This window comes from Hippocampus comes, unplaced genomic scaffold (genome assembly GCF_001891065.2).
Source record: "Hippocampus comes isolate QL1 unplaced genomic scaffold, H_comes_QL1_v1.1 scaffold249, whole genome shotgun sequence".
NCBI lineage: Eukaryota > Metazoa > Chordata > Actinopteri > Syngnathiformes > Syngnathidae > Hippocampus > Hippocampus comes.
Genome location: NW_017805035.1, coordinates 142943 through 167942, shown reverse-complemented (window position 1 = coordinate 167942; position 25000 = coordinate 142943). Strand labels below are relative to the sequence as shown.

Here is a 25000-nt window from a genome sequence, read left to right as displayed (position 1 = left end):
AATCTTATAGTTGCTCTGTGCTTGTACATGTGAGAATGTCAAAAAAACTTTCATTCAATTCTTTCATTTCAGGGCCACACTTTTTTTTTTTCAGTTTCAAAAGTCTATTTGAAAATAATGTCACATTCAAAACAAAATATCCTTTTCATTCAAAACAACAATAAAAATACAAACAAATTAGAAGCAACAAATTAGCTTCACACTTGTGCCAGTGTGTGTGAATGTGCGTGCGTGTGCGTGCGTGCGCGTGTGTGGTACCCCAAAAATCAAAATGAGGATAAGCGTTGGCGAAAATGGATGAGTAGATGAAATGATATCCACAAAGAATTCTGTTACGTTAGCAGCATTTATCCAGTTATATGGTGGCACTTTCTGTCTTTTGCTCTTATTCTGAAAGACAAAGCACACGTCTTCCAGTAGCGGAAGTAGCTAACTTAGCCATCGATCGACGGTTAACGTTCACAAATGAACATCGCACAAATAGGCTAAGAATACATTCTGGTGCTACAGCTAATGGCTAATGCTAACAAGGCACTTAAAAGTGTATGTGTGTGTCGCTAATCATTTTGTCTTTGACGCACACAGCCGAACGAAATTTACAATCTGGCACAGTAAAATGTAGGTTGAAGTTGTTTGAGTGTGTGTTTGGGGGGGTGGTGGGCTAATTCAAATGCGCGATGTTTCGACACGTTACCTCGATGATGTCGGCGTTGGTTCGGCTCTCGTGCGGCTCGTTGTATTCGGTGTACTTGAGCAGCACCTTGTCCATGTCGGTGCTGGCGTACTGGAAGAGCTTGTTTGAGTGGTTGAAGATGATGAGGGCGATCTCGCAGTCGCACAGCACGCTCAGTTCGTACGCCTTCTTCATCAGGCCGAACTTTCGTTTGGTGAAGGTCACCTATGCGGCGGAAAGAAACGCGGCGCAAGTTGAGAGGTGTGCTGAGCATTAATATTTCAGCTACAGATATTTGGCTAGTTCATTCAAAATAGGAGACTTTTTTGTGGCTTTACTCATGATAGACATGCCTACTAAATTTCATGACGCTAAGTTCACCCAGCTTTGGGCCAGTCAGGAACACGACAACAACCAAAGGATAAATGCTCGCGACCGGTACAGCAGCAGTAAGCTAGAGACACCCCGTGTGACAAGCCACCCGTGTAAAGACTCGATATTACAAATGTGGGCCAAAGCACTTGATTGACAGCCCGTAAGCTTTATCTACACGAGCTCAGTCGGGATTGCAGATCAACCCGACAGGTCTTGTTTACTCTCGATTTAAGGGGAAGTACAATTTCAACACTTTTAATCACACTTCTGCTGTTTCCATTACGCCATTCATTGCATCAGATTGCATTCAAGGGAGGGGTGGGAGGCTGTTTTTAGGCAACAGACTCGAGGACCAGCTGGCCAAACATGCTTCTTGTCTGCTGTCACGTTGACTATCCTCGTCACTTTCACACTCTGCCATGCTCTTTTCCATGCCCGCCCTCTCTCTCGCTTTTTCTTTCATACACGCACACTTGTGCTCCGTCATAGCACACACACACACACACACACACACACACACACACACACACACACACACACACACACACACACACACATTTGTGAGAGTGCTCAGAAGGTGAGTGCGAATGAGAGATGTGAGCGTGGGGGGCCGGTTCGCTTGAAACCAAAATATTTCAGTCAACCAACAGAAGAATGCAGATTTGGACAAATCAGCAAGAAGATGAATGATTTCTGCAGATTTTGACATCCAAGTAGTCAATCGGTTGTGGCGTCTCACAGGGCTCCATTTTAAGCCTCTTTATCATCTAGAAACAGAAGCTCTTTTCTATTTTGACGACGGTTAGGCAACGAAACCTGGTAGCACTCTTTTGTACCGGTTCTTATACATCCTGTACTTCCCTTTCAAATAACAGCACAAAATGTAGTTACTTGTTTCTGTGACAATTAAAAATTAGCAATTTGATTTGATCTTAGCTTATTGTACCCCAAAAGTGACTGCACCACTCACAATTTTTGTAAAAAAAAAAAACAAAAACAAAAAAAATGTAAGAAATTTTATTTACTCAAATTTAAAGTAGTCAGTATACAGCTTGTACTGTGTAACAATGTTTTACTGTCACCTTGAAGTACTTAAAAAGAAAATGTCTAAATGCTGACAACATAAGCGACTACGCCACCTACATCCCGAAGTGAAAATGTTCAAATTGGGGCCCAAGTATCAATATTTTGTGTAACCAATTCCTTCATATAATCTTAATGCGATCTTTATGATTTTTCAAAATTTAAGATAGTTTTTTGCCATAAGGTACCATAATTGAGCTTTGCAGTAAAAGAGTGTGAGCAATACCAGCGATTTCACTCGATTCTCATTTACAATGAAGACCTTGTGACACTACTGAGTCACATGACACTGGGAAGGGAAAATGGATAATTCGGCCCAATTTGAAGATGTTTAAGCACAATCATTGGACTGTACAGATCATTATAGTATAAAACCATAAACTAATATCTTGTTTTATAAGCACTGTTTCGCTGAACCGCTTCACATCTATGTTGATTGCATCAATCCTTTGCTTTTCCAGCCCCAGGACAATTAGACTGCATTTTGTCAAGTAGCATTCCAACCACGGGGATTGATAAAACTGCTTCACTTCTGTGTTATTATGAGGTAAACAACTTGGGGTACCGACTTTTCTAAATCAGGACTATTAGGACTGTAGTTGGTCATAACAGCATTAAAATCAGTTTTGGTCAAATCAACTGTCACAATTGATATTGCCGTCCATTCCCAACATTATCCACCAAAATGTGTGTGCGTGTGTGTGTGTCCGCACGCATGCACAAATGTACTTTGGGATGAGCTTCAGGTGAGGTTAAGTTAAGATGACTCTTGAGGAAATTAGTCTGTCAACATATCAGCGTATGTGTGTGTGGGTGTGTGTGTGTGTGTGTGTGTGTGTGTGTGTGTGTGTGTGTGTGTGTGTGTGTGTGCGCGCGCGCGTGTGATATGTAGATGGGCACGGAGATAAAGATGAGAGCTGTGGGGAGGGGAGGGAAGCGGAGGTGAGTGAGATGATCGCGGCACCGTGTGATGAGGTGGGAAACGGGTTGGGTGAGGGTGCGCGGAGGGGAGGGTCGGGGGGGTGCGACGCGGAGGGAAAGTGGTTGCCCGTGGATACGACCCCGATATAATTTGATTTGTGGCAGCAGGAAGCGACGAGAGAACGAGGGCGAAAGGGGAGGAGGAGGAGGAGTGAGAAGGAGGCATGACAGATGCTGCAACATGTCAGAGCAGCACGGGGATGGAAGGATGAGAGAGGAGAAGGGCCAACGTGAAAGAAGGACCTCACACCGAGTTACTTCCGTCCTCCATTCCTTTATCTGATCCTCTCATCTGCGTCATTACTCGCCTGCTTGCCGTCATAAAACGCAATCATTTGCTATCATCGCGCAGAGGGGGAGGTCATTAGGAGAGTGGGGGCAGAAAAAAAAAAAATATCGCTGACGGATGCCACCAGTTAGTGGACTACATGCAACACAGACATAAAGCAGTCCACAGAAACAATGCTTCTAAAAATGAAATATTACTTCCATTATATTGCTGTTAGAATGACAATATACAGCATTGCGAGGCTGGAAAAGCAGGTTCGTCGGTGCCAGAAGTTGGCCGACTGCATGCAATATCGATGCAAAGTAAAGCATCCATCCAGCACCCCCCTTCCTACTTTATTGGGTACTTTGCTTCTCTCAGTCCAGGATCCAGGACGAACTAGCTGGACATTAGGTGAAGAGCAGGTAACCAATGGCAACGGAAGAAAGCAAAAAGGATGGAATTTTTTTTTTTTTTGATGCGTGCATGCATGCGAGTGTCTTGGCAGAGTTCTGCTCGCGTGGCAGATGGATGAGGAAAACCACCACTGAGAGCTGCGGCGGACTCTCGTCGTTTTCCCGTAGCCAACGGCTCGCTAGTATTTGTTAGCTCGAGCGCAAGCCTGGAACATCAACACGCTCAGAGCCGCCATGGCAACTGGCGTGGATGAAATGATGACTCGAATGGTAGGAATATTTTTTTTTTTTTGCTTTGCTTTGCTAACTAGATTTTGGGACAAGAATTTCAACAATGCACTACTGAGAGTCATCCAACTCAGCCGCCCGTGAAAAGTCAAGCATTTCCCAATTTGGGGTTGTTCATCACTCTGTGTCCGTTTTATAAATTTGACAGCAATCTGACAAAATTTCTAGACACATTTATATGGATGCTGTAGAAAGGCCAGAATGACTTGCTGCTGCAAACCAAAATGGCCCCAAAAAAAAAAAAAAAAGAAATCAGAGTCAATTTTGTTCGGGCTATACATTTTGCACCAAAAGCTGACAGGTTTGCATAATAAGAAAATCGCATTTTCTTCATCCGGCACCGGTGTAAAACATTTGTCTTGACAAAATGTCAATACTGGCTGAAAAAAAAAACAAAAGCCTAAAACCCAGCAATGCTTCACAGTGTGAGTAATGCTTGAAAGGAGAACAGAAAGAAGAAGAAGAAATGTGCAATTGGAGATACTGTCATGCTTCCAGGCGGGCCCACACTCGCGCTGGGTGTTTGTTTGGTGGAGCTTTTTGGAAACATCTCCCCAATCAACATGTGGGAGGGTGACGGGCTCTCATGTTCTCCGACATCCATTCGATTCCCTTTCGTCGGTGTCGCTCTTCATTAAGCTTCAAAAGAAGACATTTTATTCATTCTTTTTTTTTTTTTCCAAACAGATACCTGCAAATAGACGGGTGCCCTTTAATTTAAGAGAATGCCTTGACACTGCCTCAATTCAACGTATCGGTTATTCGTGAAGGATGCCGACACTAGTTGGTGCGACACTGTGGCTGTTTGGCACATTTGGTGAATCATCAAATGCGCCAGAAATAGAGAAAGCTCTTTGTTCACACTTATCTGTCACCGTGTTAATTGAATGTTCTGAACTTCTATTCCCACGCCAGCCCTGCTGCAAATAGCAAAGAAAGGTAAACAGTACAGACATATATTCTTTATCCTCTGCCAAGACCAAGTAATATGACTGTAGATTAGTGAGATATCCGCGTTATGTATCGGTATGAATCTTTATTACGCCGCCGCGGGTGGCTGAGGGAAGCACGGCAAACCTTCGACCTTCCATTTGGTTCATTCCTGATTTATTCCTGGAATTTTGCAATCCTCGGCCTCACCCCAGGATCAATCAATCCATCCAGTGAGTTCGTCAAACCCAATCGACTCTCCGCTGGACACCTGATATAAGCTCCGGATGCATCAACCGGACCGCAAATAGCTCCATTCGCATCTGAATAAGAATCCTTGGTAGCCGGCGGGGGTCATTTGTGCGCCTTTATGGAAATACAACCTGCTGGGATTGATGAGGAAGAAATAAAAAGCGGGAGGATAATTCCCCCCGTCGCCCCCCCCCCCTCAAAGAAGCCGACGGCGCGGCTTTTTATTTTATTTACTTCTTCTTCTTGTTCTCCTCCGCCGCCGTCTTGTTGATCTCCGACTGTGGGCTGCTGGAGGTGGCCATGTCAAATCCGTGACTCAATGAGCTCAATCGAGCGAAGCCCATTTTAGCAGGCGACTCGTTTTCGATGGCTCATTTAGCCTTTCATCCTGGATGACAATATGGCTCCTGATGTAACCACGCTCCAAGGACGTGGTAGGATACCTTCTTGATCGATTTCCACAAGTTAGGAGATACCCCCCCACCCCACCACCGATGGTCCACGATGTAATATGAGCCTCGTAGAAAGAAAAAAAAAAAAAAAAAAATACACACTTGGTTGGCGTGTTGTGCTGATACTGCTGAGCGAACGCTCAAGTGCTGTTCCAGCTACACGGGGTGACCGCAACGGTGCACGCTCCTGTGGGAAATGTATTATTCTATTTCTGTTATTTAGCTCTTTTGGAATCGTTGTGGTTCGGCTTTGTTATTATTCTTCGGATTAGAAAATTCAGCCCTCAAAGTTATTCGCACTTACTGACATGAAATTTGGTAGGTAAGTAGATCATGAGAAGACCCACAAAAAAAGTCTCAATACACCGTGCTTGGAAAAGGAAAAAGCCATTTTTAGGCAAAACGTGGCCATTTCCTGTGTTTTTTCCTTGATAAACTCCCACGATTTTGGCCAAAGACTGCAAAATATTTCCAGTCAGGGTTTCATGGAAGAAAATGCACAGCCCACAAATTGAGAAAATGTGTGTGTCACTGACAGCCATTAAAAATGCAGTGGGGGGGGGGGGGGGGGGCGCAAAAAAAATTTGCTAACAAACATTGTTTTACCTCCCCCACAAATAAAAAAGGCAACCGGCATCCATGAAAATTTGAAAAAAAAAAAAAAAAAAAAAACAAAAAAAAATTTAATGCAGATTTGTGAACCTGTATGTGACAAACCGAGAGTATGCCGGGGGGCGGTCCACAGTTATTCGATGACTTGCTTCAGCCCCAGTTGCAATTCTAATAACCATGTGAGCTTCGAGTGATTTTGTTTCAACTTTTTTTTGGAATCAAATTATTTGAAGGTGCAATTTTAACAACCGTGTGCAAAAGCGGCTACCCCAGCAAGACCAGCTGAGAGGGTTCAACTGTGTGCATTTAGCGCTAACCTGTCTGTTGCGCTCGTCGGTGATCCTCTGAATCTGAATCTTTTTCCTCCCCATGTTGATGTCGTTGCGGCGGACGTGGGGGAGGGGGGGTTCACGGTGAACGGGGACTGAATCTTCTTCCACTTCCCGCTCGTTACGTTGAAACACTTCCTGCCGGACACGGGAGCCGTTTATTCAATGATGACGATGGAGAAAGAACAGCGGACCGGCGAGCCTTCAGATCATGGTCCTCGTTTCCAGGGCGGCTCATCCACACTGTGCCCTTGCCTTCACCTCAGCTGGCCGGCTCCTGGAAAACAACACACGGGCGATCAACACACAGGCAGCGATGTGTTGGTAATGGTGGTGGGGGGCGGTTTCTCGGTTTTGCAGACCGTGACCCATTTCAGCCACCACAAACACCGTCTTTGCCTCAACCCAGCCGATAAACAAGAGAATAAATGAGGCAGTCATCAAATCAGCCGCACATGAAACAAGTCGAGCTGGGGGAAGGGGAGGATTGGGGGTGGGGGTGGGGGGCTGATTTTGTTGCTACATGGAGAGCAGGAGGCCCTCGGCAGCCCGGCGAGCGGGGAGGCTGTGCTGTGTCAGCTTCATTAGAGGCATCACCGCCACATCACTGATCGGCCGGTCGCCCACGGCAACCGGCTGCCCGGTCTGGGCCGCCTGGCACGCCGGCCACTGCAGAGAGGACAGCGGCTGTGCAGCCTTTTGTGTGCGTGTGTGTGTGTGTGTGTGTGTGTGTGTGTGTTTTGTTTTGGTTTGTAATTCTTCTGGCCTTTATTTGCTCTGTTTATTATTCTTCTTCGAAGGAAAAAAAATTTGATTCATGAAAAGCGTAAATTTTTTTTGTACTGCTTGCATCGCGAGTCAAACACTTAAAAAATAATGGAATAAAGACAATTAAAACTATCATTATTTAAATATGACTTCAATATTGTATTAATTTTTTTTCATGACGTTCTGTCTCTTATTTGCCCTTTAAATGTTTTCAATTGGCATTTATTTTTTCTTTGAAAGATGTTTTCGTGACTTTGGTTTTATCGCGTCGAGAAAAATTACAAAAAGGAAAGTTAAAAAATATGATTTCAACCTTGTAGATTGGAGAGTTTTTCTGACAGAGAAAAACATCATTTTAATCCTGAAATACATTTCATATTTTACGATTAAAAATGATCAATTTGTACATTTTAGGGAATATTAAAATCAGGCTGTATTTTTTTCTTCAAAAAAATCTTGTAAAATCAAGAGTTTTTACTGAAAAATATTAATCTTTTTTCCCAGAAATAAAAGATTTTATTTCTTCTTGTTATAGTTTTTTTTAATTATACTTAATTATTGTTGCGTTAAAACTACAAGTGATTTCTAGAAAAACACTTATAGTTATAGTGTTCTTGTCTTAAAATACAACTTCATTCTTGTAATACTACACCTTGTTTTCTAAAAAGAAAACTATTCTCAAAATATTACAACTTCCCCCCCTCCAAAAAAATTACAACTTCAATAGTATGACTTAATTTCTAAACTTTTTTGGGGGAGGGTAAATTTTCAATTTTATTATTATTATATATTTTTTTAATTAAGACTTGTTACATTTCATATTTTATTCTTAGAATATATAATATTCTTTTTTTTTTTTATCTTGAAGAGACCCCAAAATATTTCACTTCAATTCAAAAGAAAAAAAAAACATGATGGGATGTGGAAGAAAATGTATGTGGAATAAGTCTGAGTCCAGCCCCTGCCTAAATAAACGGTGCTTCCGTCCAAGCGTGTGAGTAGTAAAAGTTGGTGGTTGTGGTCGGGAGAACGTTCCTAACGTTCCAAAGTCGAAGAACGCGTGCAGTGTTGGTGCAAAGTTATGAATGAATGAGCAGGCGGCGCGACGCCGGGAACGCCGAGGGAGACCGGAGCTGCTTTTGGGCGTCGTTGCTCCTATTTGTGGCCGCGATGTAAAAATAGCCATCCATAAATAAAGACATACTGTATAAGCAGGCATGCAGACGGTTGTGTACGCACGAGCTGCGATGACGCCGCGCCAGCTCGCCGACATTGCTGCCTACCTGCTGGCCTCCATTGCGAGTCTTGTCATGCGGACGGAGGCCAAATTCAATGGCTATTACTGTACGTGCCCAAGCTATTTTTTTTAACCTATGTGCAAATACAGCGGCCCGGTGATCGAGTGGTTCACGCGTCGACCTCACAGTGCAGACAGAGGTCGTAGGTGTTTACATGTTCTCCTCGTGCCTGCGTGGGTTTTCTCCGGGTGCTCCGGTTTCCTCCCACATTCCAAAAACATGCATGGCAGGCTGATTGAACACTCTAAATTGTCCCAAGATGTGAGTGTGAGCACGGATGGTTGTTCGTCTGTGTGTGCCCTGCGATTGGCTGGCAAACGGTTCAGGGTGTCCCCCGCCTACTGCCCAAAGACAGCTGGGATAGGCTCCAGTACGCCCCGCGGCCCTTGTGAGGATAAAGCGGATAAGTGGATGGATGGATGGATGGATGGATGTGCAAATACAGGCGTACGATTCCAATCTAAATTGTAAGATGAAAATATTGACATGGTTCTCACTCATCAATTCAAGTCTACTAAATAACAACGGAAGAATTTCCGCACCTGGACTTCAGGCAAAGTTAGCCATTTTCCCTCCACGGCAGTAATAAAAATCTCCTGATACTTGAAAAAGTATGACTTAAAAGAATGACCTCATATCCCTTTTGTTTAAAAAGACGATTTGAATCCGGTAATATTCCAACTGCTAAAAATAAAAGGAAAACTGTAGTAACAAATAACCACAGTTGCAAACGACAATACGAACTGTTTGAAATCTGAGTGCAAGCTCCACCAACTGAATTGGTGATGAATTATGCACTGACGGAAGCGAGTGAGGGAGTGAGGCGTTTTGGTGCTAATTGTTTTCCTGATGAACAACCGGAGGCGAGAACTTCTACAGCGAGGTGTCGAAACCGTCTGCAACATTCTTGTTCAATTCTGCACATCTGCACACGCGAAAAAACATAATTATAATAATCAATTGGGTGGGTTTTTGTCTCTGGAAAAAAAATTGGAAAAACATCTGATCTCTGTCTTGTAATAATTGGAATTTTGTTTCTTCAAAAACATGGTTTTAGTCTTAACGAGACTTAAATGCTGTGGAATAATTACTTACTTTAGTTTCTCATTATCTCCATGTCTTTTTTTTCTTGAAAAAACATGACTCAAATTTCATAATTTTGTGCCATATTTTTAACGTGGAAAAAATACGACTTTATTCATATTATTTTCCTCTCTGTGAATGAGTGAATGAGTGAGAGAGAGCGAAAGAGAGACAGAGACAGGGAGAGAGCGAGAGAGATACACATATACTCTTAACATCGAGATTTCTTTCTTGAAAAAAAAATGGAACTTTATTGTTGTGCTATCAAAACTTTTTTTTCCAGGGGAAAAAAAAAAGTTCAATCTTATTTATGAATTATTCACTGATGAGGGGAGGGAGGGAGTGCGGCAACTTGTCGCTAATTGTTTTCTTGATGAAGAACCGGAGGCTACAACATGTACAGCGGGAATGTCGAAAGCATCAGCAACATCCTTGTGAAATTCAGCACTTGGAGGAAAAAAAAAAACCCATTTTTAACTCTTCTTCAAATGGTCGCCTCCCTTTCCGCTGGCACAGATTTGATAAGAGAGTTCAGAGGAGGATAATGAATTCTACCTGGATCAGATCATTAGTGCGCTGTGTATTTAAAAAAAAAAACAAAAAAAACAAAAAAGTAGGTGTTCCTAGGGTGTTGCACATTCTTTCCAATGACATGCTCGTTGGTATGTTTAATCCAAAAGATAACGTGTGTGTGTGTGTGTGTGTGTGTGTGTGTGTGTGTGTGTGTGTGTGTGTGTGTGTGTGTGTGTGTGTGTGTGTCATTTCTTCAGTCAGTCGCAGCCGTCGTTAGATGAGCTGGAATTGAAAAGCGGCTGCGGGGATTCTCCATCGCATGAGAACATCCTTTATCTACCTGGATGTGGTCAAATCGCAACCTCGTTACTCTTCACAAGCGACCTCTGATGTTTATGCCGAGAGCCTTGAGTGGTGTCATGTCAGAAACATAAACACGGATAATTAGCCGATCTGCGGCGGACCTAGATAGGAACCCTGGAGGATGCCTGGCAACATGAAAAGTGGGTTATCTCGGGAGAGCGTGGACATTTTGTGAGCGGACATAAAAGGAGACGTGACGCGGCGGCGCTCTTGAGGAAATGAAGAATATCTGAGGTGCAGCTACTTTTGATGAAAAGTACATTGTCCCTACAGACGGACTGGGCAGAAGAAGCAGTCAGAAAAAAATACCTCCTCTGATTCCATCTTCAGTGGGAATGTTTTTTTGCTTTCTTGATTTTTTTCAACATTTGAAGTTTTGTCTCGTGGACTTTTGACACCGAAAAGACAACAGCATCAGATTATGAGTTGGCAAAACAAGCGTAACTTCAAGACCGCATTTTCTGTTGTATTTTTAAATAAGACATAATATGTTTGTTTTTTTCCGCAATAAAAGACTGTGTCTTGATAAATGCTCGAATATGATTGGATAAAAATCCACAACGGACAAAGAACCACGGCACACTTGTCATCGGCTTGTCACACTCTAGTGTACTTGAATTCACTCGGTTTTAAGGGGATGGTTCTGTCTCATGCAACTGCAAAATGCAGCTTCCACTGAAACGATGGCTTGGTGCGGCGGTAGAGAGGCTGCCTCGAAGAGACTTTTGTGGTGATACTTGGTGACTTTTTCAAATGCAAGCGTGACAGATATCAAAAGCTAACACTTTTCGCTCACTCTAAAATATGTTGAAATTGTAGTTCTCTTTTGAATCGTAAAAGGTATTCCAAACGCAACACTATTTGGATGCAAGACATGAAAAAGTCACTCTGACAGATTTCCCTTGGAACAGTTCTAAATTGTGAAAATAAAAATGCTTAATAAATAAAAAGGCCCCGGGCAGATTAGACTGACACGGTAACACAGTGAGGCTGAAATCCGATTGGACAAAATAAATTCAATGTTCGCATGGACTGCACTGAAAGCAGCGGTCGCTGACCACCCACCCACTGCTTGAATGTAACCTTGGATGTGAAGATTTTGATTTATTCTTTTTTTTTAATGCTAAAAAGCAAAATCCGAATGAACGCGTCCGCTAAGCTCAGCCAAGGGGGGGCATGCTAGGTCGTTGCCTCGGAGCAGCCTGTCACACAGATTAGCGCTAAAAGAGCAGTTCGAGAATGTTGCATGGCGGCATCATTATCCCTGACATCTGTTGCTGCATTTCAAAGCTTCAATCTGCTCTATGCGGTGGAGCTGAAAGGGCCGCGAGGGGGTCTCGGTGTGACTATTACATTTACTTGCCGTCATCACCTGCCGGACGATGGGAAGCCGGAGGGTAAGTCACCCAGATCGAGGTGGGCTAACGGGTGACCTTACCGCCGACGAGCTGCCTCCGGCCTCCGCTTTTCATGCTGGCGGAAAATGGGTGACCGTGACACGCCGGAGTCAGAGCACAAAATCACTGCGGTTTTTCAGACACGACTGATGAGGTACAACATTCACATGACGGAAGTCAAGATTTGAAAACTTGCCACTGTTTCCTGCTTGGATAATTGAAAATATTTTTCTTGCAAGCCCCGTGAGTAAATTCCCGCAATTTGAATGCCGATTCCATGCTGTATTCCGTTCAAAAATATGTTGCGAAGGTCATCATTGCAAGCATTCCTTCTTCATATACAGATTATTCCCCAATTTTAGTCCCCAATTTTGATTTATATTTTAGATAGTTTTGTTTTAGGATAAGCAGTCACAGGCATATTTGGAGCTCTGTGGTACAGGTTGAACCTGAAAACTGTCATCTGTTTACAGAAGTGAAGTTTTTGCTCCTTAGTGCCATGGTGGGGTTTTTTTTTTGTTTTTGTTTTTGTTTTTTTTTTGGAAGACTTTCAACTCACTCAGCATCCCTGCAAAGCAACGTCATGCCATCTATGCCACCTGCTAAGTACAAAACCACAAACTGGACTAACACGTTCACATTCAGGAAAGTCGACAGCGAGACAATGACGCAAAGGAGTAGAAATGTCGAGTTAGATGGGGAAAAAAAAACAAACAAACAAACTTTTGTGTAGCTGTTTCACTGATGATAAATATAGCCATGCTTCCTCTACGTAGCTTTGATGAACATCGTAGATTGTTGATCATTTGTGGTTCTTATCGGGATCAATATTGTCGAACAAGAGAAAACAGTCTGAAACACAATTTGTATCCCTTTCAGATGTACACAACATTAATGGGTTGAACTTTTTCAGACATATGAAAGTAAAGTCTGCCACTAGGTGGCAGAAGTGAATCCTTAACACATAGTCGCCGCACATAACAAACCTACGGCGCAAAAGTAAATCTAAGAGTCAATGAAAATGAATAAATCACGAGGTCGGGGAAAGCAAATGACAAATACTCCCGTTTGGGGGAATTAACTAGCAACAACAAACCTGTAATTATGAAGAACTATTTACAAATTACCAAAAAAAAAAAATAAAAATAAAAATAAATACCTTGAAGGCATGCTGGGTATGCTTTTATACGATACAAGCAAACAGTTTTCTTTTATCTTGAGCCCCACCAAAACACACAGCCGGTGTGCGGCAGAATCGAGCGAGGAGGCGCAGCAGCTAGCGATAGCATGTTCAGCCACGAGCTACGGCTAGCTACTACTCCCTGCTCAACATGCCGGCAACGAGGAGAAACGGCGAATTACTGCAGTCGCTCGGTGTCAACAAAGCGGATTTAGTGGTGGGAGCATCTGCAGGTGGAGGTAAGAGGAGAGTTAGGAGACGGGATGAGATGTTGGCCTGGTATCTGAAAGATGTAAAGGAAGTACTTCGGAAGTGGAGGTGATGGGGGGCAAAGCACGCATGGAAAAAGCCATATAGCAGCACCATGTGGAATTTGCCATACAACTCGATTGCTGTATTATTGTTTTGATTTTGTTTTTGTTATGATTGCTGTATATATATATATATATATATATATGTATGGGGATCAGCAAAGCGTTGACAATTGATTGTTTTTTTAATTTTAGTTTATTTGTAAACTAAATGCCTGGATGAAACCCTTCAGCAGCATCTCCCTCAAGACAATGGGGAATCTCTACGGCGCATCACAGGCGAGTGCCGCCACAACAAAACAAAATTCCCCAAAATGTCCATTGTTCGGCACAAGCATGACAACTGTAGTACGACTATGTAGTTTGACCTGTCTGGTTACATCAGCAACAAGAAGCAAAAGAAGACTCGGGGGCACACCCATCACGCCGTTAGGTGCGACATTGTTGTGAAGCGGGCAAACAAGGACGAGGAAAGTGTTTTATGGTCGGGGCGGCATTGTTCCCGTTTGTGACTTTGTCTTGGCACTACGCGACCGTTTATCAACAATCTCGCCGTGCCAGGGCAATTAAACTAACTTCAACCTGAAGTATTCAACGACCAAATGGAACAACTTTGTTTCGACGGGGTATTTTAGAGTTCAGAAGCGGATGGAAATATTTGAATTCGTGATTGGTTTGGTTTCAATGACTCGTGCATAAAACACTAAGTCAGATGCGCAAGTCATAATTGAGTCTCAAGTCCGAGGTCATTGTGGCAAAAACTGAGCAGGTTAAGTCTCCACTAAATTTCAATCAGGTCGACTGATTTAAAATGGCTGCTTTTTTTTTTTTTTTTTTGGACAGGATCGTTTATACAGACAAGGGTTGGTCATTGGCGGTGTATATCTGCTCTGCACTCTTACTTACGTTGCGGTCTGCATTGGCAGTTCTCCAGTACGTATCAGATTCTGATCCACATTTGAAAGAGGCCTAGATTTGAGGATATCCAATGACATGCGTTTCTTTCTCTTTGCGCTGATGTGACACTTCTCGAAATTGTGACACACACACACACGCACGCACACGCACACAAGAAAAAAAAAAAAAAAGGAATCATGTCACTTGAAGCACGCAAGTGTAAATACAGCCTGAGGTGGCCGACCAAAACAGAAATATCGTCCGAGTGAGTGGGAGGAGGAACTCCGGTACGATTGCACCTGTGCATTTTATAACCTTCACCGCGAAACGCAAGATGAATTTCATCTGTCATTTACGGTGAATCACGGGAACCACAAGCATGCGTAAGGTGTTCAAGGCACAACAAAACAAACCTGGCAGACAATTTGACAACTACGAGAGCTTTTCGGCACGCAACCGGCGCCACTGATTGCATGCGGTCTATGAAGCGTTTGTTGTCGAGATGAACTTTAGAAACAAGCATCCGCCAGCTGCTTGGAGACCGGCCTGGCTGACCGATTTCTCCCGCTGAGAGGCTTTCCTACCGTCGTCTAAACAAAATATGGCGTCAAATCAAATGCCAACTGGACAAGTGACACCAAGACAGGCCAAGACAGCGGTCAACAAACTGACACCAAGCCTTGTCGATTAAGGGTGAGAGCTGTCAGCAAGAAGTTTAGTCCAGAGTGTCCCAACCTTTATTGTGCCAAGGCTAGAGGTGGGTAGCGTAGCTGAAAAACGTACTCAAGGAAGGTACTGTAGTAGTATTCCAAATAAATACTCTAAGTACACTTCGGTTCAGGCAATTCAGCCTTAGTGTGAAATCTGTGGATGAATTTAAGCTAGCGGATGAGCGGGGAATAGCGGTTAGCCTCGCTAGCTTTTGTTTATTCCAATAAAGATTCATACCAGCGGGACCTTGAGAATGATAGACAGCGGCATGGAGAGAAACTCCGTCGTATGCAAAATGATATGTCCGATAATACGCGGGCAACAACTGTGCGCTAGCAAGAACTTTATTCATTTCACAACACGCACCGACACGGCGACACGTGTTGCTTTTAACACCTGTCGCAGTACAGCATACGGCCGTACGACGCTACAAGCGCGTGGAACTATTTGACCCCAAATGAGATCTGCAGAATGGTATCCCCCAAATACAATAACAGATAAATGCTTATTTTTAAAGGCGCCTACCGGTGGTTACGGTGTCTCTTCTAACAATAGTGTGGTGGAAAAAAGGTAAACGATGTCATTGATGAATGGATTTCAAATTCGGTTTCATCACATTATTGCTAACTACACGAAGACCTTAATTGGCAAACCTGGACATGGACCTGCTCCTCCTGCTAATAATTAATGCTAATAGTCACCTTGCGCAGTAGAAGTAGAATGACTCAAAATGAGCTAAAATCTGGTCAGTCTTTTGATCTTGGTGGAGATCTGAGTGCCTTTCGGTTAGCTTTCATGAAACTTTAGCGACACAACGTCAACATTTATGCCAAGAACCCGGTAAGATGACCTTTCACAGCTGCCCACTGATTGGCCGACCTCATTTCGCTGTCAAGGATTGTGATTGGCTTCGAGTTATGGCCACTTTGTATTGACAGGTTTGAATTTGATTTATTCCCATTGACCAAACCGAGTTCAATGGAATTGAGTTTTCCCATATCATGACTTATGATACAGTGGTCGCCATGGTTCTGATTTTACAGCTTTGAGGATACGCTAACAAACGCGCCATAATTCACGCGGGGGGAAATGAATCAACGTGGTGTCACAGTGTAGGTTTAGCAAACTGCCGTGAAAGAAGAATTCATATATTCACGCTGACTTTTAAAGGTAAACAACGGTGTCTCGACAGGTGGCGGCGAGCCCACCAATCATGACGCTCGACACATTAATAGCCTTGCGAGGCAAGGGGGGGAAACCAACAGGTGCGGGCGTTACGAGGGCCCACTGCCGCGCGAGCTAGCGGGGCTGTAAATCTATCCCGAGACACATAACCCCACCGCCGCCGCCTCCCCTCGCCCCTCAATGACATCCCCCACCAACTACCCCTCGTTGCAGCTCAGCAGCTGACGACGGCCTCTCCTGGCCGTCTGTCAGAGGTGGAAGTAAATCACATTTGTGCAAGTCATACGTAAGTCTCTAGTCTTAACCATCACGTTTCAAAGTAAATCCCCAGTTGCTGCGGCAAAAATCAAAGCGAGTCAAGAAAGGAAAAAAAAAATTGAGTCAAGTCATTATTTGGGTGCAGCACGTCATAAGTCGTACAATCTTGCTTGGTCGCGGCATTTATTCGTACCTTAGCCGCTTTGAACTCAGTATCTGTTGAGTACTTGGTAGCTTGGTTCGCTGTTCTCACATATTCACAATTCAAAACCAATCTCCATATCGTTTGAGAAGTCAAGTTGAGTCCCATGACGATGAAGTCAAAGTCAAGTCTGACTGTATTTGGTATTGATTCCCCCCCCCCCCCCCGTGCTATCTACATTGTAAAATTCACCCCGCTGAGAGCTCTGATAACTACAGACTACCTCAATCAAACATTAAAAACTAAAATAAACCAACAACCAAGCAACCAGAGCTTGTCCTGAATTCAGACTTGGACCAAAACCTTTTAGTTCCCTACGAGACTTCCAGACTCTCAGGTCATACATCCAAATGTTATTTCCTGTTTTCATCATCAGGCTTCTGTATTGCGTTTTTTTAAACTTGTTAGTCCACAAGGCGAACAAACAAAAAAAAAAATGTCAAGATTGAAAATCTTTCAAATCAAACAGCGTCTGCCAAGATATTTTTTGTTACCAGGAAGTTTTTGAGTAAGACACATTACTTCCTTGACAAATTTTCCCCCTTTACTTGTTAATTGACATTTTATGACAGGTTATGATTAAGTCGAGAAATGGCGTGATCCAAATAAACTCGCCTTGCTTTGAATTCACCTCACTCAGGTCTTCAATCGCTCTTACCGTGGGAAAACCTCGCCGGTTCAAAAGCCAAGCGCTAGTCCAGATCCAGGTCTAAGATGGCAGCTAGCGTCCCTGTCGCAAAAAAAAGGAAGGTCGACGGAGCGCCGGCGCGGTGGCTCCACCAGCGAACGTCCGAGTGACAACTGCTGCTGGAAACCACCCCCACCCCACCGAGCTTTGGACACCCACAAACTACCCTGCTCACTGAACACCCTGAACACGCCTCCTTAACCTAACACCTCACGCAAACACATGCACTCCTCGACAGCCCCCCAACGCCAACCCCCCCCCGCCCCATTCCACCCTCCACCTCCTCGCCGCTGTGCTTCTGCATGCCTTCAGCAACTGTCCTGATTCGTCAGTCCTCCATGTTGTACAGTGACAGCAGATTTGTTTTTTTTTTAATCATAAAACTTCACCTTATAATCTATATTTCCGCATCAAACGGTCTGCATGATCAATGAACGAGTCTATTCCATCATTTTACAGTATTGGGTCAGAAAACAGCATTTTTGAATACAATTTGTAGAATTTCGACATAATAAGGATAAGTTGGCTAGTCGAGAAGTCAATTTTACTTTTCGGCGTCGACATTTCGATCTTGACTAAGCCATATTCACGTGTTTCGAGCATCTCATCTTCCATCCATCCATTCATCCGTCCACCCATTTTTTAAATCTGCTTATCCTCACGAAGGTCGCAGCTGTCTTCGGGCAGTAGGCGGGGTCACACCCTGAATTGGTCGCCGGCCAATCGCAGGCCACGCGAAGACAAAACAATCGTTTGCGCTAACACTCACACCCAGGGACAATTTAGAGTCTTCCATTCACCTGTCACGCATGTTTTTGGAATGTGGGAAGAAACCGGAGTACCCGCACAAAACCCACGCAGGCACAGGGGAGAACATGCAAACTCCACACGGGAAGGCCGGAATCGAATCCTCGCACCTCTGTACTGTGAGACAGACCTGCTCATCTCATCTTCCAATTGGCCCAATTTATAAGCCCTTCGGACTCACTCGTCTGCTTTTGTCTTTTTCCAACATCTTCCTTCAGAGCAGACTTTTAAGCCATCTCATGAGTCGAGTTGATCACTTTACAGTGTTTTCAGTGACCAAACTTCATCTTGTTACACTTTTTTTTTTTTACTTCAAAACATCAATTTACTCCATTTCAGCAGGTCCAGTCCATCACTTTGAAGCGTTTTTAAGACGCGAAACTTAATCTTTCACAGACGTCGCGACCATCCCGTGGGATTAATCCATCACGCTGCGGTGTTTCTAACTCACAAAACATCATGTGATAACGTTTGCTGTCAAAATGTCAGTTTCATCTCGTCCATTACTTTGCACTGTTTAAACCAAAACAATTTTATTTGAAACTTTAGTTGTTTTTTTTAAATACATTTTAAGCCATCAAACAGTCTGTTGAATCCATTTCATGAGTCTAGTTTATGACTCTGGAGTGTTTTTAAGCCCTCAAAAGTTCGTAGACTTACGTTTTTTCACCTAAAACTAGCGGTGCGATCCATTGTTTCAGTCGAGAAAAACCACTTTGTATGATTTGAATTTGTATTCATGTGAGTCTATTTTTAACTTTGGGTCATACCATGAACAAAGTCAATGGCAGGAGGGTGAAAACAAGCCAAAAATGTGTGTGTGTGTGTGTGGGACTAAAAAAATCAAACCGCAGCCAGTTGAAGGTGTAATAAGAAGTGAAAGGGAGTCATGATAAGGAGTCTCAAAATTCACATGTAAAAATATGTAAATGCATGCAAAAGCAGACACTGACCTCGAGTCGCTACGCACGCACACACACACTTATGTGTCACCTGTACATGAATAATAAATATATACATGCTGATGCAAATGCCAGACTGTACATTAACGAAGTGTAAGGCTGTGGCTATCGAATATTTTGGTATGTGTATATTTTTTATACTTGAACAGTGCTGATTTTTTTTTTTTTTTTACATTTTTCCAAATAACGCACCAAACTTCAAATAACTCCCCTTTTAGCATTTTACCTTGTCTCTGACAGAATCTGACCACCACTTTGATTATTTGAACTCCTCGGTCAACACTAAGACAGCTGGACAAGTCGTGCACACACAATGCACACACGCACACACACACATGCTCAGCTGTCAAGAGAGTTGTCCAAACACATTGCTGATGTCTCGTGCCTTTCGGCCAAACGACACAGTAGTGGTGGTGGGTGGATCCATCCAAATATGGATAATATTGATACAGACGTCGGTAGTGACGAAAATGGATACCATTGAGATGAGATAAGGTGGGGAAAAAAAATAGCCGGAAAACACTTCAAAAGTCATTCATTCCATTTGATAAGAACCTATCGAATTTGAAACCCTCGTGCTGTCTTGAAAACTTTTTTGAAATTGAAACCCTGCACTGATTGAGGCCTAACTCAGGCTTGAAACTTGAATTGAAGCCTGAACCGTATTTTTCTGTTAAAAAAAAAAAATAATAAAAAAATCGACCCAACCATTGCAGATTTTTTTTAAGGCGGATTTCGATATTTGGCAGAATAAAACTATGATAACCGGGTAGTCGGACGATTAATGAAAAAATATATACGACTGAGTATCTAGAAAAGTGCCACACAATTAAAATGTCTTATTGGTTTGTATTATTGTTATAATACATGTATTATTATCTAATATTTAAATCACCTGACTCCTTTTACTAATTTTTACAATGAGACAACACCACAATAAAGATACGAATTACAGGAAGCTCATTGGACGGTGTGACAATACTTTGTCCTTTTAGTATTTGTTTAACTTCACAACTGGCAGAAAAATCTGGAAAATAAATAAATACATTCATAGAAAAATTAAGTAAAATAAATAAACACACCAACAAATAAACAAACAAACAAACAAATACATAAATAAATAAGTGGGCATATTTTGCCAATTTTTCTTTTGGCCAGACTGGGGTTGAATGTCAAGGTGACCTGCATTCAGTTTTTTTTTTAGCAAACTAGTTAAATAAAATTTCAGGAACCTAGCCCATCACTTTGCATTGATTTAAGTCACACACACACACACACACACACACACACACACACACACACACACACACACACACAAAATCATCTTTTTCTACATTCTCCGCATCAAACGAGCCGTTTCTTTCGTCTCAAGCGTCTTGTCAGTCACCCCTCGTGCTTTCAAGTCACAAAAAGTCATCGTTTTAGACGTCTCCCCGGCCCCCACATCAAACCGAGCTTTTATGCCATCTCAGGAATTTAAAAGACGGTAACTTTGCCGTGAGTTCAAGGTACGCAACAGGATGTTTTTCCACATTAAACAAGCCATGAGTCTGTCTCGTCTATCAGTTTGCCGGCTCTTAGGTAGTGCTGAACCATTTTGAAAAATTTATCTCATTGAGAAATTTTGACCTCAATAATGCGATTGCGATTTATTATGCAATTATTTTTGATGCAATAATTTTTTTTCAAGGCCCTCTTCTCTTTTCAATTTTATATTTAATCTTTTTTTTTTTTTGAAGTACATATATTAGATTTTTTAACCCTTAACGGTTTGGGCTTATATTTTGCATTTATATGAACCATAAATTAATATGAGAGAAAAGTTTATTTTATGACTTGAATAGAAGCGGTGAACTTACTGAATGCTTTTGTCTTGCCGTCTTTTAGGCGTCCACTATGACAAGTTCCCAAAATTCTATCAGGCAAAGTACGGCGTAAACATGTCAGTCTGTCCAAAAGACTACAAGAAGAACGCAAACAAATCTGTGGCTTGATCATGACAACTTTTCACGAAACAACGTGTAAACATGTTGACTGCACTTTGTTCCAGCACTGAACTTATCTACACACGATATAAATAACACACTAAAATATACTGGACCGTATATTCCGCACTATAAGGCGCTTGGGAGTATAAGGCGCACCTTCAGTGAATGGCCTATTTTAAATCTGTTTTCATATATACGGCGCATCGCTTTATAAGGCGCAGAGAATAGAAGCTACAATAGCAGGCTGTGGTTGTGTTTGCATCCACTAGATGGAGCTACGCTAATGGGAATACAATACAATACAGCTTTATTTAGAAAGAGCTTTCCCAACCGCTGCAGCTGTAACAAAGCGCTTTACAAATCATTTAAAATACTACGTCCAAGAAATCAAAATATTGATCCATAAATAAGGCGCACCGGTTTATAAGGCGCACTGTCGGCTTTTGAGAAAATTGAATGCTTTTAAGTGTGGCTTATAGTGCAGAAAATACGGTACATATCTATTTGACGAAAAAAAAGCCTATCAACTGACCGAAACTGTCTTTGAAAAATGCATTCCACGACTGTGTGATGCTGATTTGAATTTCCTAAATTGTTCAGCCCGAGTCCAAAGTCACAAAACGATCTTTTCATGCGCATTCTTTCGCATCAAACCAGACGTTGACGCCATCTCGTCAGCGTCATCCAACTATGGTGTTGTGCCAAATCCTCAGGTATGCCGTGAGAAATTTACCCAGTTTCCCTTCATGGGTCCAACAATTATTCGCGTTAAGGGGCCGGCGATGCTTGAGCAACAACAGGCGGCCAGCGCCGCAAGTAAATGAGGAAGGGGTTTTGGAGATAAGGCCATTCCCCCTAATCGCAGTTTGTTTTTGTTTTGTTTTTTTGGTTCAGCACTGTTGATGTTTCTCATCATCTGGCACATTTTTGGGGGGCTCCTGGCAGCCCGGCGTGATTTCTCCATATTAGTTAGTGCTTCCAGACGCGACCGCCTCTTGGAATGTGGCCCACGGGGGCCGCTGGCACAGACGCGACCGCTGCACCCCTCTTGGACATTCGTGGCGTTGTGTGGAAAGTCAATGACGCGACTGTTCCGCCCGCTGCCGGCCCCCCGTTTCCCACACCCTCCCAGCCCCAGCGGAGACTTCAAGGTCAAGAAAGGGCATCAGGCTGAGAGTTTTTCCTTGGGAAGCCCAGTCGCCTTTGCTCGCAAGAACTCACTCGCTCCTTTTACAGTCCTCAAGGCAGGCCTTTTATTTTGAAGGACAAGAGTACTTCTTGGATCTTCTGGAAAAATTTGGTGACCAATCAATACCGCATATTCTGTCCATTGAGTGTTAATGCAAATGTCATGAAACCTCCCAATGGTTTTTTTCTAATAATTTCCAAATGCAGCTCTTTAGAAATAATTATACTGCTTAAATCGACAGCATACAAAAATTCTTCCTGTTTGCCAAAATAAAGAACACATTTCCAGAACAGACAATACAAATGTAATACGTGTACTGTATGTGGTTAGCATGTTGACCTCACAGTGTTGGTTGTGTGGGTTTGATCTCCGGCCTTCCTGTGTGGAGTTTGTTCTCCCCCCGTGCCTACGTGGGTTTTCTCTGGGTACTCCGGTTTCCTCCCACATTCCAAAAACATGCATGGCAGGCTAATGGAACACTCTAAATTGTCCCTAGTTGTGAGCACGGATGGTTGTTTGTCTATGTGTGCCCTGCGATTGGCTGGCAACCAGTTCAAGGGTGTACCCCGCCTTATGCCCGAAGAAAGCTGGGATAGGCTCCAGCACGCCCCGGGACCCTTGTGAGGATAAAGGCTTCAGGAACAAACAAAAAAAAATAATATATAATTTTTTTTAATGGGAGTATTACATTTTTATTGCCTGCAACAATTTCATTATCCTATGAGTGGAAGTCCAAGCTGTATGAGAACTATCTAGTACAAATGCCTTTTTTTTTTTCCCCTCATCCCGCGATGTTGGCCAGCGGCCCGAAATGAGGATCTGTGATCCTTCCTCCGCTCTCTCGCCGAGCCAAGTGAGGACCTGCCAGGTTGAGTGGGGGAGGCAGCGGGACGTTCTTGTCCAAGAAGAAGGAGAAGGAAAAAAAAACAAAACAAAACAGGAGAACATTGCGAAGAAGGCAGCCAGTCGGCCTGCAGGCGCATGTATTTAAGTCGAAAGCTGAGCTGAGCTTTCCATGGCTGCCAAACGCCGTCCGCTGTGTTTGTTTGTTGTTGTTGTTTTTTTTTGTTTGTGTTGCTTTACAAAGAAAAAGAAGTCACACTCGTTTGCCACAAATAGGCGTGGAAATGAACACGACACGCTCGCAAGGCTTTGACGGTGTTATGCAAATGAGCCTTCCTTCTCCCTCCCTGGGGAGGATTGGAGAAATTAGAAGAAAATGACAAAGCTTTCCTCTGCTCTGACCTACATTGTGTGGCAATTGTACACATTCTCTCGAACACGTTTGACAAATCCTGCGGCGTAATAACGAAAGCGGGACATGCCGCAGACAAAAAGCTGAAAAAAAACTTCTTGAAAGCTGCTCAGCCGCAAACTGATCAATCTCGGGCAGGCCAGTTATGGGGAAAAAGCTTAGTCACGATTTTAATTTTTTTTATCATTGTTTTCGAGTGGCTGAATGAGGTGTACGTGAATAGACCGGATGTTGTGTTTCCCCCCCCCCCCACTGATCTAAAAATAATGTGAGTACATTGTGAAATACTTCAATAAAAGTACCACTGACTTTAGTTTTGCTCCCGTTGCCTTTTTAAAAACATACCCTAGCTAGCTAGCATGCATGCATGCTAGCATATTTTTTTCAAGCTCGCACAGAAACTGCCACCTATGGTAATTTTCACGAGAAAGACAGTGCCGAAAGAAAAGTTTCCAGGCGGAGTCTTCGTTAAGGCAAATCAAAAAGGCTGAATGGACGATGGAGAAAATGAGAGAGTGGCTGAGTGAGGTGTACGTGAATAGACCGGATGTTGTTGTTTTTTTTTTCCTCCACACCTGAATGAGGATTGATCCAAAAATAATGTGAGTACATTGTGAAATACTTCAATAAAAAAGTACCACCGACTTCAGTTTTGCTCCCGTTGCCTTTTTAAAAACATACGCTAGCTAGCATGCATGCTAGCGTATGTTTTTTAAGCTAGCACACTTTATCATACCTGCGTCCAATAAGGCAGTGCGTCTTGTGTTTGTATGAAATATAGAAATAACACTCATAACTGACACGGCGCCTTTGAATACGGTATTTATGTTTGATGTTTTGTATTTTTAAACTGTGCATGACATCTGCATTTTTTCTCATACTTTTGATCTTTTATTTCTCTGGCATTTTTTTTTTCAATGTTTTCAAATTCATTTTTCCACATAATTTTGCGGGCATTTTCCCCCCAATATTTATGCATTTCAATATTCCTTTTGCTGTTGTGAATGAATATGCAAGTGTACCAAATGTTTTGATTTGTGGACTCAGATGAGCAAATGCCTGACTTACGGTATTTCTAGCAAATAAGATGCGACACATGCTGTCCCGACTAGCCCCCTCTTCCAACCCCCCTGAAGCGGTCACAGCCAAAGGTGAAAGTTCAAGAGAGTCACGACGAGCCCTAACAGACGCTACACGTCTGCTCGGCTCAGCTGCCGACTAAAAAAAAAAAAAAAAAAAAAAAAAAAAAAACGACCCAAACTGGCTCTTTTTTTTTTGGGAGGGAC

At 42.9% G+C, this 25000-nt stretch overlaps 1 protein-coding gene across 1 annotated transcript in view; it reads right to left on the bottom strand.

Moving 5' to 3' along the window:
* The window catches only part of mef2d (myocyte enhancer factor 2d), a 77007-nt gene that overhangs the window by 34837 nt on the left and 17170 nt on the right, over positions 1-25000 (bottom strand). The window contains exons 2-3 of the mRNA XM_019863615.1: positions 6648-6936; positions 695-898 (exon numbers count right to left, since the gene is read on the bottom strand). Coding sequence (XP_019719174.1) covers positions 695-898; positions 6648-6701 — 258 coding nt within the window. The 5' untranslated portion in view covers positions 6702-6936. The remainder of the gene's footprint in view (positions 1-694; positions 899-6647; positions 6937-25000) is intronic.